The sequence below is a fragment of the Coturnix japonica genome, chromosome 24 (assembly GCF_054131305.1).
Source record: "Coturnix japonica strain WE chromosome 24, WE-NBRP24, whole genome shotgun sequence".
In the NCBI taxonomy this organism is placed as follows: domain Eukaryota; kingdom Metazoa; phylum Chordata; class Aves; order Galliformes; family Phasianidae; genus Coturnix; species Coturnix japonica.
Genome location: NC_140686.1, coordinates 7,743,954 through 7,756,709, shown reverse-complemented (window position 1 = coordinate 7,756,709; position 12,756 = coordinate 7,743,954). Strand labels below are relative to the sequence as shown.

General features: G+C 47.4%; 3 protein-coding genes across 3 annotated transcripts; 1 reads left to right on the top strand and 2 right to left on the bottom strand.

Annotated features, from left to right (window-relative positions):
• Positions 1-425: 425 nt before the first annotated feature.
• LOC107324998 (feather keratin 1-like) lies at positions 426-2,997 on the bottom strand. Its single transcript, XM_085523678.1, has 2 exons — positions 2,027-2,997; positions 426-1,752 (listed from the first exon to the last, which is right to left on the bottom strand). The coding sequence occupies exons 1-2, from the start codon at positions 2,207-2,209 to the stop codon at positions 1,417-1,419; spliced, it is 519 nt and encodes a 172-aa protein (XP_085379804.1). The 5' UTR covers positions 2,210-2,997; the 3' UTR covers positions 426-1,416.
• A 1,800-nt stretch (positions 2,998-4,797) lies between these two features.
• LOC107324997 (feather keratin 1-like) lies at positions 4,798-6,121 on the top strand. Its single transcript, XM_015885433.3, has 2 exons — positions 4,798-5,064; positions 5,428-6,121. The coding sequence occupies exons 1-2, from the start codon at positions 4,867-4,869 to the stop codon at positions 5,761-5,763; spliced, it is 534 nt and encodes a 177-aa protein (XP_015740919.2). The 5' UTR covers positions 4,798-4,866; the 3' UTR covers positions 5,764-6,121.
• A 4,397-nt stretch (positions 6,122-10,518) lies between these two features.
• Positions 10,519-12,307, bottom strand: LOC146757272 (feather keratin 1-like). The gene is made up of 2 exons (XM_085523677.1): positions 11,575-12,307; positions 10,519-11,300 (listed from the first exon to the last, which is right to left on the bottom strand). The coding sequence occupies exons 1-2, from the start codon at positions 11,755-11,757 to the stop codon at positions 10,965-10,967; spliced, it is 519 nt and encodes a 172-aa protein (XP_085379803.1). The 5' UTR covers positions 11,758-12,307; the 3' UTR covers positions 10,519-10,964.
• Positions 12,308-12,756: the final 449 nt, after the last annotated feature.

The window sequence follows — 12,756 nt, the reverse complement described above, 5'->3', positions numbered from 1 at the left end:
AGCTCCCCTTCCATGTCTGCAAGTGTCTCTGCAGCCTTTGCTGATGGATGCTGCTCTTCCTTGTAGAGCTCCAGAATGGCCCTATAAGCCAGTGTAATGTCCCCGTTATCCAAACAAGATCCCTCGAGAGTCTTGGTAACTCCTCACCCTCTGTGATACAGAGATTACAATAGGGCTAGGAGAAATGAGAACTCACATGTCAAAATGGTTCTGATTAGAGCATCCATCACATAATCATGCAAATGGAAATATGAAGTCCCTTTGTTCGGATCAGACGTAAGAACAGGCCTTCTACTCACTCTGCAGACCCACCAAATCTAAATTGGAACCTTCTGGTTGCTAATTTTCAGTGCAGTTCCTGTGCTCTGACCTCCAGGGCTGATGCAGGTAATTCAGCCCACTGCCCCGTGTACTCCCTGTAGCCACACAGATGAAGCCATATTCTGTACACCTGTGGTTCTCTGTTGACATGGTTTCATGATTTTGGTTCACTGGCATCTGTCTCTTGTGCAGAAAGGCACTGTCTCATTACATGGCATACTGGTCTGTATAGGCAAGGAGGAAGACCCGTGTGATTCTGTGATTCTGTTTTCTTCAAGGTTTACAACAGTTTATCAACACATGAGATGCAAGTATGTGGGATGATAGAGAGGTTCTCTTCCTATTGTTGGATTTGAAAAATCCTACAGTCGCTGTTGGTATGGTGTACTTTCAGATTCATTTATATGGCTTTTGTGTCTTTTTTCTTCCAGTTCTACTTTCATTTTGATGGCTCATTGAGCACTGCAGCTCTTTCATTCCTCTGTCCTGAGATTCATTTGTGAAAAAACACTAATGGCATGGTTGCTGATCCCTCTTTTATTCTTTTTAATTTTTTTCCTGCCATCATAATATTCCTGGATGCTTGCATAAGAATCATGTGCAGCACCGCCTTGACTTGGCCGTCTTCCTCAGGATAAGCCCACACAAAGGAACACTTCTCGATCATTCATCTGCACCACAACTTTATTGAGTCAAAATAGAGAACAAGAATTATTCAAAAGGGTGGTCAACATGCAGGAATATCCAGGGATGGAGTCAACACTATGGCCATGGTGGATGACCCACTAGCTGTCCATCTGCATTTTCCACAGAGGGAGGTTTACCATCTTGTCCTCCCTAGTCTGGATTCCTGGGGTTAAGAGACCACTTGGGCATGGTTGACAAAGAATGCACCAGGAGGAAAAGAAGTGAGAAGAACAGGGGAAGGGCAAACAGAGACAAGACTTCCCGAGAGATCATGCTGGACCTATTCCGTTGCAATTGCTGGTGGCATTGTTTGGACCCTGTAAAAACAAGATTCCAATGGTCTGCTGCAGGACTGCTACCAACTTCTGCATCCAGGGTGGTCTTTGTCCAAGGGCAATGCCAGCAGCTTTAGCAGGGGAAGAAATTCCTGCTACTGTAGCGGCTGCCTAAGCCGGAGAGGCCAAAGCCTCCAGAGGAGATGGGCACACCCTCAGAGCTGAGGATGCTGCCAACAGCAGCAGAGGTGGAAGATCCCACGGCGGTGTTCTGCGGGAAGGAGCTGAGGATGGGTCCGGGCAGGGTCACCACCACGGGAGAGGGCTGGATGAAGACGTTGGAGTCCTGGCACTGCCTGACGCAGGGCTCGTTGCAGCTGTTGGCCAGCAGAGTCGGGCCGCAGGGCTGGCAGGGCAGGCGGGGCAGGCACTGGTCGTAGCAGGACATGTCTGCTGTCTGGAGGGGCACCTGTTGGGACAGAGGGTGATGCGAAGGAAGGGGAGAATGAGCAGCGGCCTGCCATCCCATCAGGAGAGAACCAAAGCACAGTGTTGGCTGCAGATATGGAAGCTGTGTAAGTTAGACTATGATCTTCTCCTTCCCTAACTAGCCACTGACCCTGACAAGGGCAGACCGGCACATTCAGTATCCTCCCTTGCCTGTGGCTCAGGGGACCTCTCAGCAAAGACACCTCAGAGGAATTGTGGAGGAAGAGAAGCTGGAGAAAGAACTGTGGACTCACCTTGTTCCCAGGGAGATGGAGCCGAGAGGAGTGGATGAGAGAGAGAGGAGATGGGCCCACTTTTATACTGCTTGTATGCTGCCTCAGGCCAGCAGTCACTCTAAGAAAGCAGTAATTTTCCAAGAGACACACCTCAAATGCAAATAATCCTCCTGATGGCACAAATTCCGTCAACTTTGCCATTTCATTTCCTTATTTCTGTCATGGCTGTTTTTCCAGGGTAACTTCTTTCAAGTGCTTGTGTGAGAGATTCATGGAATGGTTGGCCACTCATTTTGGTAGAAGGGTTGTACTTCCTCACAGCACTAAAATCTGAAACCATACAGCTGTGATTTCCTTTCATATTTGCTACATGGTTCTGATTCCCATCCTTTCTCTCTAACCCCACAATCAGTGGCCATGGTGCATCAATTTCCAAATGTCCATCCCCATGATATCTGCTGGACCAACTGCTTATCAGGGCATTAGCAAACCGGGAGTTTTGTTATCTGATTTGACACTAGCTTCCTTCTCCAAATAATAGAGGAGCTCTGTGAAGTGTTGTTTTTCAGTACCCCATCCACACTGAGTAGGGTGGGCTTACGTTAAATGTGAATGTTGAAGGCAGCATTGGCTTCAGTGTTTTTGAAATGCTGGCATTCAGTGTCCTAAAGGCAGCAAAGAAAACTCAGCTAGCTCATTACCTTTGACTTCTGGAGAGCAGGTATTGTCCTTTTCAGGAATTTGCTTTGTTGAATAGTCTCAGTTAAGGTCCTGGGGGGAAGAGGAGCCTGAAGAAGCTGGTTAATACTCAAGGATCACCTTTGGGAAGCTCATGAGTGAGATATCCTGAGAAAGTGGCCTTCAGGTGAAAGGGCCTGTATTGTAGAACAAAACACTACCAAATACACTCTCAAAATAATGTAGCCTTTTCAGGAATTTGGTTAGTTGAATATTCTGGGATGATCCTGGAGGGAAGAGGAGCCCAGAGAAGCTGGTTAATACTCAAGGATCACCTCCGGGAAGCTCATGAGTGAGGTATCCTGAGAAAGAGGCCTGTATTGTTGATGAAAAAACTGCTTTCCAATCTCATTGCCAGGACTATGAAGCTTCTGGAACATGGTAACAGAAGTGCTATCTGGGATGAAAACAGCCATAGTGTCTGCACATGGCTAAGGACATAAAGTGCAACAAAAAAAAAATTCTACAAGGATCTTAATGTGTTCTCCCTACGGAAATGGGAGTCCTAGTTCACTGAGCACTGAAAATGCTGATGCACTGATTGTTTTCTTTGTTTCTTCCTTAGCCAGCATGAGTGGTCTTTAGAACCCCGTTGCTCAGGGGCCAGGATGAAAAACTGGAGCTATCTATTTGTACCATTTGATAAGGAAATCATGAGGAAAATGAATATTTGTAACTCATTAGCCTTATTTGTCCTGTGACGAGATGCACCCACGAGTGCTGTGGGAACATTCCACTCTTGAAAAACGTATGTTGGTGGTTGGGAAAAGTGCCCCGAAGTCTGGGGGAAAAGTGCATGGCAGTCCTGTTTATGATGACCAAGGAGGAGCAGAGGAGCTACAGGACAGTACGTCTCAGTCCTATGGAGCTGCTGAAATAGTGCATTGTGAGAATTGTTTCCTGGCACATGAAGGCTGAGTGCATCAGACGCAGTAATCAGCATGGATTTACTGTGGACATATCATGGTCTGACTAAGCTGTGAAATGTCTACACCAAAATACATAGCCTTGTGGATGGGGAAGAGAATGGAAGAAATTCTTGCTGGAATTTAGTATGGCTTTTGACACTGTCCTCAATAAAATGATTATAGTGAAGCTGTTGAAGAACCGCCTGAATGTGCCTTCCTCAGCCTTGTGAAAAGCAGCACTGTTGCGGTAGTGTGCTCTCCTCTAATGAGCATGGAATGCTGGGTCCTGAAGCTGCTGGCTAGCTGGGGTTGTTCTTGGACTGTAGGTGATCAAGAAGGGCATAGTAACATAAGTTCTCCCTTTACACCAAGAAGTAGGCGAGGTATCCTGGCTGGATGAAGAAAACACTGTCCTGCCCTGCAAACATGGGGACAGCTGGGACATGTTCTGAAAGTGCAAGAAAATATCTATGGAAGCCAGGCATCATGAAGGATCTCTCCTGAGAAATGTCAATTTTGAATCTGATTTTGGATTGGCCATTAGCCACTGTATTGGCATGAGGCCTCCCCAGCAGGCGTATAGTTTGTAGGACTAAAGACCACACTGGGAAGAATCCTACTCAAACATGGAGAATCCTTCCCTGAGAAGAGGGGTACCTATGCTCTGTCCACAAAACCAGCACAGCCATCTACTGTAGAGACCAGATTCCATGGGGCTTTTTAGGTAATTACAGGGCTCGGGAAAAGTATGTTGTACTTGCATCAAATAGCTGATGGCATGAGTAGGTTAATGACCCCAGACCCTGTTACGAAAGGCATCATCAGTCAATCAAACATTCAAACATGTTCCCAGAACAATTGCCTTTGTGTGCAAAGGGATTTGAAAGCAGCAGAACAGTCCACCTTCCTTTTCACAGAGATGAGCAAGGAGGAAAAAAGAGTTTCCAGAAAAAGAAGACTCTGAATGTCCAGGACAGGGCTGCATTGACAGGAGGATATGGCTTCCTTGCTGATAAGATTGTTACAAATAAGGTCATGTCATTTCCCCTCATACGCGTGCTGTGCCTGCAGCGCAGAATCCCTCCAGCACTTTGGATGCATCTTAAACCCACGATGATGTGTTTCTGCAGGGAAACTCTTTGTACTTCTCATTGTGGAACATGAAAGGTGTCTCCACAGCCAATTTGTGAAGGTCAGAAAGAAGGAAATGAAATGTCACAGTTGACAGAAATCAAAAACCCAACCTGTGCCATTAGGAGTGAAAAATTTGCATTAGAGGTGAGTCTCATGGATAATTACAGACTGAGCAGAGTGAGTGTGGGCCTGGGGCAGTGTTGGATTCGTATAAAAGCAGGTCCAACTCCTCACTCAGTCATCCACTCCACTTGCTTCCAACTCCCTGGGAACAAGGTGAGTCTACAGCCCTTTCGTAGCCTGTCCTTGTTTTGGGATTTCTCTGCATGTACAAGTGCCACCATGTTATGTTGTGCATTGGGAGATCAGGCAGTTCTGTTAGTGGGAAAGGGGCAGCACGTGTGTCATGGAGAGATGCTGGTTCTTGCCAGAGGTGTCTCCTGATCAGTAGGCTAGGCACTGACCTGTTTGTGCCTGGCTTTTCTGGTCTGTTTTTATGCAGTGGGGAAGGAGAAGACCATGGGTTTTCTCACATAGCCTCCATATATTTAGCCAGAATAATGCCTTGACTCTCTCCTGCTGGGATGGCAGGCTGTTGCTCACTCACTTCTCTGTCCTCCTGACCATCTATCCCAACAGGTGCCCCTCCAGACACCAGACATGTCCTGCCTTGACCAGTGCCTGCCCCGCCTGCCCTGCCAGCCCTGCGGCCCGACCCCGCTGGCCAACAGCTGCAATGAGCCCTGCGTCAGGCAGTGCCAGGACTCCAACGTCTTCATCCAGCCCTCTCCCGTGGTGGTGACCCTGCCCGGACCCATCCTCAGCTCCTTCCCGCAGAACACCGCCGTGGGATCCTCCACCTCTGCTGCGGTTGGCAGCATCCTCAGCTCTGAGGGTGTGCCCATCTCCTCTGGAGGCTTTGGTCTCTCTGGCTTAGGCAGCCGCTACAGTAGCAGGAGGTTCTTCCCCTGCTAAAGCTGATGGCCCTGGAGGAAAATCCCCAGTGTTCACGAAGTCTTAGAGGGACTTGAGACAGAACACTGGAACCAGCTCAGTCACACCAACAGCTCTGATCCATGACTGCCATTTCCTTTTTCCATCTTGTTTTTCCTTCCTGTGTCATTACTGCTCACCATCTGCTTTCCAGGGCAGCCATTCTCTCAAAGCCCGTGTAGGCAGGTCCTGCTTGTCTTTCTCCCTCTGTGGAAAGAGCAGCTGGACAGACAGCAGTCCATCTACCAGCTTCACACATTGCCCTCTGTCATCTGTTGCTGGTGATTCCTGCATGAGCCACCACCATATTTTTTGTTTATTAAATATGACTGCATCTTAATCATTGTCTCTGTGTTCTCCATTCTCCTATGTTGGCTGTACCATGTTATCTAGGGAGTGAGAAGTTTCTCTACGGTTATTATTGGAAGTAGTTCTGAGTGTTGTTTTGAACAGTTCATAAGACAGCTCAGGAGTGTTTACTTGAACCTACCACTACTGGTGGAGGCTGTAGCTTCCTGGGAGTAAAACTCTTCCTGTTATGAAAGCACTGTAGAACTTACTATTAATGACTGATGTCTTTCTGATAAGAGAGTTCACATCTGAGTACATAGTTCCAAATTCTGTCATCTGAGAAGTGAGCAGATGCAGAATGCCGTAGCACTTGAGCTCCTGGATACACTCCTGCTCTTCTATTCCAGGATGCTTTTTGTGTTTTTGTTGTTTTTCCATTTCAAAGGGAGTCACCATTTTTTTTGGGAGGGGTTATCTTTAGATTGATTCTTCTTTTGGGACTCTGCTGTTGAGGGTACAAAAGCTGTATGTGCCGTGAGGTCTGTGCGTCATCAAGACAGCTTCTAAGTGGGCCCTGGCAGAACCTGTGTGATGGTGGCCAGCTGCTTCATAGTCTCGTGCGGGTTGGAAGGGACCTTAGAGATCATCGAGTCCAGCCCCCAGGATTCGAGCCTCTGTGTAGCAGAGCGGCACTTACACCACTTGCGCCACAGGGGTGATTCGAACTCCGGGCCCCAGTGTTGCAAGGCGGTGTCCTTAACCACTGCGCCACCAGGGCACACTGTGCTTCCCGTGTCTGTTCAGCAGCTCCACTTCCTTGTTTGCAAGTGTCTCTGCAGCCTTTGCTGATGGACGCTGCACTTCCTTGTAGAGCTCCTGAATGGCCCTATAAGCTAGTGCAATATCCCCATTATCCAAACAAGATCCCTCGAGAGTCTTGGTAACTCCTCACCCTCTATGATACAGAGATTACAATAGGGCTAGGTGAAATGAGACGAACCCACTTGTCAAAATGATCCCGATTAGAGTATCCATCACATAATCATGCAAATGGAAATATGAAGTCCCTTTGTTCGGATCAGACATAAGAACAGGCCTTCTACTCACTCTGTGGATCAGCTCAGTAGAAACTGAGAAACTGTGACCTTCTGGTTACTAATTTTCAGTGCAGTTCCAGTGCTCTGTCCTCTAGGGCTGATGCAGGTAATTCAGCCCACTGCCACATGTACTCCCTGTTGCCACACAGAGGAAGCCATGTGCTGTACATCTGTGGTTCTCTGTTGTCATGGTTTCATGATTTTGGGTCATTGGCATCTGTCTCTTGCACAGAAAGGCACTGTCTCATTACATGGCATACTGATCTGTGTAGGCAAGGAGGAAGACTTGTTTTCTTCAAGGTTGGCAACAGTTTATCAACACGTGAGATGCAAGCTTGTGGGATGACAGAGAGGTTCTCTTCCTATTGTTTGATTTGAAAGATCCTACAGTCGCTGTTGGTATGGTGCACTTTCAGATTCATTTATATGATTTTTGTGTCTTCTTCTTCCAGTTTTACTTTCATTTTGATGGCTTGTTGAGCAGTGTAGCTCATGCTATCCTCTGTCCTGAGATTCCTTATGTGGAAATCTGGCTTCCCTCTCCAAATGACCTGTTCTACTTGAACAGCTTTCTCTTGCCTCTTCTGGTGAGAGATCCTGTTGAGAGTTGCCTCTGAGGTTTAGTTTGTGTGTCTGTTATCATGGTGGTCATCAAATCCTGTTAAATTTTCCTCCTGTGGAGTGTGCAAAATGGTGTTAACATTCATTTGTTAGGTGCAGGCCAGGATCCTGCACAGTGTGGGAAACTGGAACTCTGGCATTGCTATGGAAGTACCAAAAGTATGAATATTGTTGATGAAGCTGTGGAACAGGCAGTTTGTGGAGGTTGTGGAGTCTCCTTCTGTGGAGTTATTCAAGACCTGTCTGCACATCTAGCTGTACTACCTGCTTTAGGGAACATGCTCACATGGGACAGTTGGTCTTGATGCTCTCTAAAGGTCCTTTCCAACCTCTACAATGCTGTGTTTCTGTGATTCTGTGAATATTCTTACGTAGAAGGAGTCCAGCGTCACACCTTCAACTATTCTATCAGTGTTCAAGGATTCCACGCTTTTTTGTGTTGATGTTTGAAACTATGGGAGGAGACAGTATTAGCATACACCTACCCATACCCTCCCACCCACCATGCCATCCTCCACACTGCCCTGGGACTGGTTCTAGGGTGTTGTTCTTAACTAATTGTTTAATCTTAGAAAAATAAAGCAGTACCTTCTTGAGAAGAAGCAACAGGTGAATGTTGGACTTCTAAGGATATTCAGAACACTGAAAAGAAGTTGTAATTGGCCCAGAGGGAAAGGAAGGGAAGTTACCACGCCTTCTATCTTCTATCAATCAACTGCCCGAGGAGAAAAACAAGACTGTAGTTGGTAATGTACTCGAATTGATGGTTCCAGAAATCCAAAGATGATAGCCATGTAGGACGCGAGAGCCGGACTGTGCTCAGGACTGCTGATGAGGAAGACAGACACAAGATCTCAGATTGGGCACATGGCAAGTGAGAGAGAATGTGGCGCAGATCACAGAAAGTAGGATGGTAGAGAACAATCTCAAGAGCAGGCCTACTCAGATTGTGATCAGCAACTGTTAAAGAAATGTGATATTTGTAATTTCCCCCTCTGGAGTTGTAATCAAATCTGTACTGACCTCAACCTACATCACAGCACAAACTGTGTTGTCGTGAGGAAAGTTAAGTCCATCCCAGTGAGATCGTAGCCTGCTCTGTGGGGTTGCAGAGTGGGAAACAGAGAGGGAACTGATGCTGCCCTGAAAGTTCTAAAAGTGTGATGTATTCCTGTGGCTGTTTCAGCCACAGCTTTCAAAAGAAGATGGCACCATATGGACTTTTGTCTAGAAAATTGTCGGAGACGGCGTGAGAAAAGCAAACTACCATACCTGTCATTGACATATGATCAGCTAATCTTGTTTATTGCTTCGGCTACGTGTACATTTATAATGCAGATAATTAGCTCATACATAGTGCAAAAGCAGAGCTCATAATTGGTTCCCAATTACATGCTACCCCAACTATCTTTGTAACTTGTAGTTATTATCCCGATAGCTACTCCCTTGCTGAGTTCCCAAAGCCCTGCCCAACTTCTCACCACCATCACACATCCCATTGTTCTCGTTGTCCTTGCAAGTGGCATGGCTGCTTGGTCAGCTGCACAATGTGTACGTGACCCTTCTCATCTAGGCAGTTGTCAATAAAACTCTCCACAGAAAATTATCTCTGGCTATGACTGATATGGAGAAGTCTGAGGCAGTTGTAGAGTTCATTGCCTCAGTCCTCACTGGTAGACAGGTTTCTCATATTTCTGAGGAAAGGTAGGAAGAAAGCAAGAACTGCGTAAAGCAGTGACAGTCACAACCCGGATGCAGCAGTGTCCCATCACATGTCATTCCATTGGTCCAAGGCAAAAGCACAGGGGAGAGCAGCAGCAGAAGGAACAGCAGAGTGGCTGTCCACAAGCAGCAAGCCGGTGCAGCGCAGAGCAGGTGGAGGAGGGAGAAGCAGAGTCTCACACAGCAGGCCTAGAAGAGTATGCTGGTAGCAGAGCTGCTGCGAAGGATCTGAAGCCAGATACCTTCTTGTTCTTCTTCAGCACACAAGCATCATGTTTTTTAGAATCTGATGGCAGAAACCTTTCTTGTTCTTCAGCAAGCAGACATCATCTTCACATGCAGGTGTCCGGTCATGAAGCATCTGATGTCAGAGACCCCTCTTGTTCATGATGTGAGGAATCTGATGTCAGGAAACCTAACTGCATGTTTGCTGACCCCTCTTTTATCCTCCTTTTTGCTGCCTATGTGACATTCCCGGTAAGAGTCATGTGAGACACACCACCGAAATGGCCATCTTAGGATAAGTCCACTCAAAAGACCAATTCACAGCCATTCATCTGCAGCTTCTCTCTCTCTCCTTGCCCCTGACCTTGTTCATCTGTGTCCCTCAGACAGAGGATTTCTCATCCCTTGCCCAGGACTTGCCTGGACTTGTCCATCCTGTGCAAACTTCGAGGCAATAGTGCAAAAGCATGACCTCTTAAGGGCAGGGGCTTGGAACCTGATGATGTGTGTGGACCCTTCCAACCCAATCTATTCTGAGATTGAATGATTCAGTGACATAGAGACAGCAGGGCTGGGCATGAATGCCAGGGAAACTGTAGGCTTCAAGGACACTTTCTTCAAGTGGTAGTAGCAGTTTCATCCCACAGGAGCCAACTGCTCTTTCTTCCAGGTTATTCCTGATGGGGAAATGAGATGGGTGCACAAATGGCTCACACTTTCTCTGAGGTCTCCAAAGCAGCTGATTTCTGCTGTGAGCTGGAGTGTTTGCAGAGTAGAGGGAGTGATGCTGAGGCACAGACTGAGATACAACACATCTTTATTGAGTCAAAAGAGGGGAACAGAATAGTTCCAAGGGGTTGACAGCACGCAGGAGTAAACAGGGATAGAGTCAACACTATGGCCATGGTGGATGCCCCACCAGCTTTCCATCTGCATTTTCCACAGAGGAAGATGGGCCATCATGTCCTCCCTAGTCTGGATTCCTGGGTTTGACAAAGCACAGGGGCGTGGGTGACAAAAAAGGCATCAGGAGGAAAAGAAGTGAGCAGAAGAGGGGAAGGGCAAACATGGACAAAGCATCCCGAGAGATCTGCTGGACCTGTTCATTTGCAATTGGTGCTGGCGTTGCTTGGACCCTGTAAAAACAAGATTCCAGTGCGCCTCTGCAGGACTGCTACCAACTTCTGAGTCCAGGGAGGTCTTTGTCCAAGGGCAATGCCAGCAACTTTAGCAGGGGAAGAACCTCCTGCTACTGTAGCGGCTGCCTAAGCCAGAGAGGCCAAAGCCTCCAGAGGAGATGGGCACACCCTCAGAGCTGAGGATGCTGCCAACAGCAGCGGAGGTGGAGGATCCCACGGCGGTGTTCTGCGGGAAGGAGCTGAGGATGGGTCCGGGCAGGGTCACCACCACGGGAGAGGGCTGGATGAAGACGTTGGAGTCCTGGCACTGCCTGACGCAGGGCTCATTGCAGCTGTTGGCCAGCGGAGTCGGGCCGCAGGGCTGGCAGGGCAGGCGAGGCAGGCACTGGTCGTAGCAGGACATGTCTGGTGTCTGGAGGGGCACCTGTTATGAGAGAGGGTGATGCAAAGGAAGCGGAGAATGAGCAGCAGCCTGCCATCCCATCAGGAGAGAGCCAAAGCACAGTGTTGGCTGCAGATATGGAAGCTGTATAAGTTAGACTATGATCTTCTCCTTCCCTAACTAGCCACTGACCCTGACAAGGGCAGACCGGCACATTCAGTATCCTCCCTTGCCTGTGGCTCAGGGGACCTCTCAGCAAAGACACCTCAGAGGAATTGTGGAGGAAGAGAAGCTGGAGAAAGAGCTGTGGACTCACCTTGTTCCCAGGGAGATGGAGCCGAGAGGAGTGGATGAGAGAGAGAGGAGATGGGCCCACTTTTATACTGCTTGTATGCTGCCTCAGGCCAGCAGTCACTCTAAGAAAGCAGTAATTTTCCAAGAGACACACCTCAAATGCAAATAATCCTCCTAATGGCACAAATTCCGTCAACTCTGCCATTTCATTTCCTCATTTCTGTCATGGCTGTTTTTCCAGGGTAACTTCTTTCAAGTGCTTGTGTGAGAGATTCATGGAATGGTTGGCCACTCATTTTGGTAGAAGGGTTGTACTTCCTCACAGCACTAAAATCTGAAACCATACAGCTGTGATTTCCTTTCATATTTGCTACATGGTTCTGATTCCCATCCTTTCTCTCTAACTCCACAATCAGTGGCCATGGCGCATCAATTTCCAAATGTCCATCCCCATGATATCTGCTGGACCAACTGCTTATCAGGGCATTAGCAAACCGGGAGTTTTGTTATCTGATTTGACACTAGCTTCCTTCTCCAAATAATAGAGGAGCTCTGTGAAGTGTTGTTTTTCAGTACCCCATCCACACTGAGTAGGGTGGGCTTACGTTAAATGTGAATGTTGAAGGCAGCATTGGCTTCAGTGTTTTTGAAATGCTGGCATTCAGTGTCCTAAAGGCAGCAAAGAAAACTCAGCTAGCTCATTACCTTTGACTTCTGGAGAGCAGGTATTGTCCTTTTCAGGAATTTGCTTTGTTGAATACTCTCAGTTAAGATCCTGGGGGGAAGAGGAGCCTGAAGAAGCTGGTTAATACTCAAGGATCACCTCGGGGAAGCTCATGAGTGAGATATCCTGAGAAAGTGGCCTTCAGGTGAAAGGGCCTGTACTATAGAACAAAACACTACCAAACACACTCTCAAAATAATGTAGCCTTTTCAGGAATTTGGTTAGTTGAATATTCTGGGATATGATCCTGGAGGGAAGAGGAGCCCAAAGAAGCTGGTTAATTCTCAAGGATCACCTCCGGGAAGCTCATGAGTGAGGTATCCTGAGAAAGAGGCCTGTATTGTTGATGAAAAAACTGCTTTCCAATCTCATTGCCAGGACTATGAAGCTTCTGGAACATGGTAACAGAAGTGCTATCTGGGATGAAAACAGCCATAGTGTCTGCACATGGCTAAGGACATAAAGTGCAACAAAAAAAAT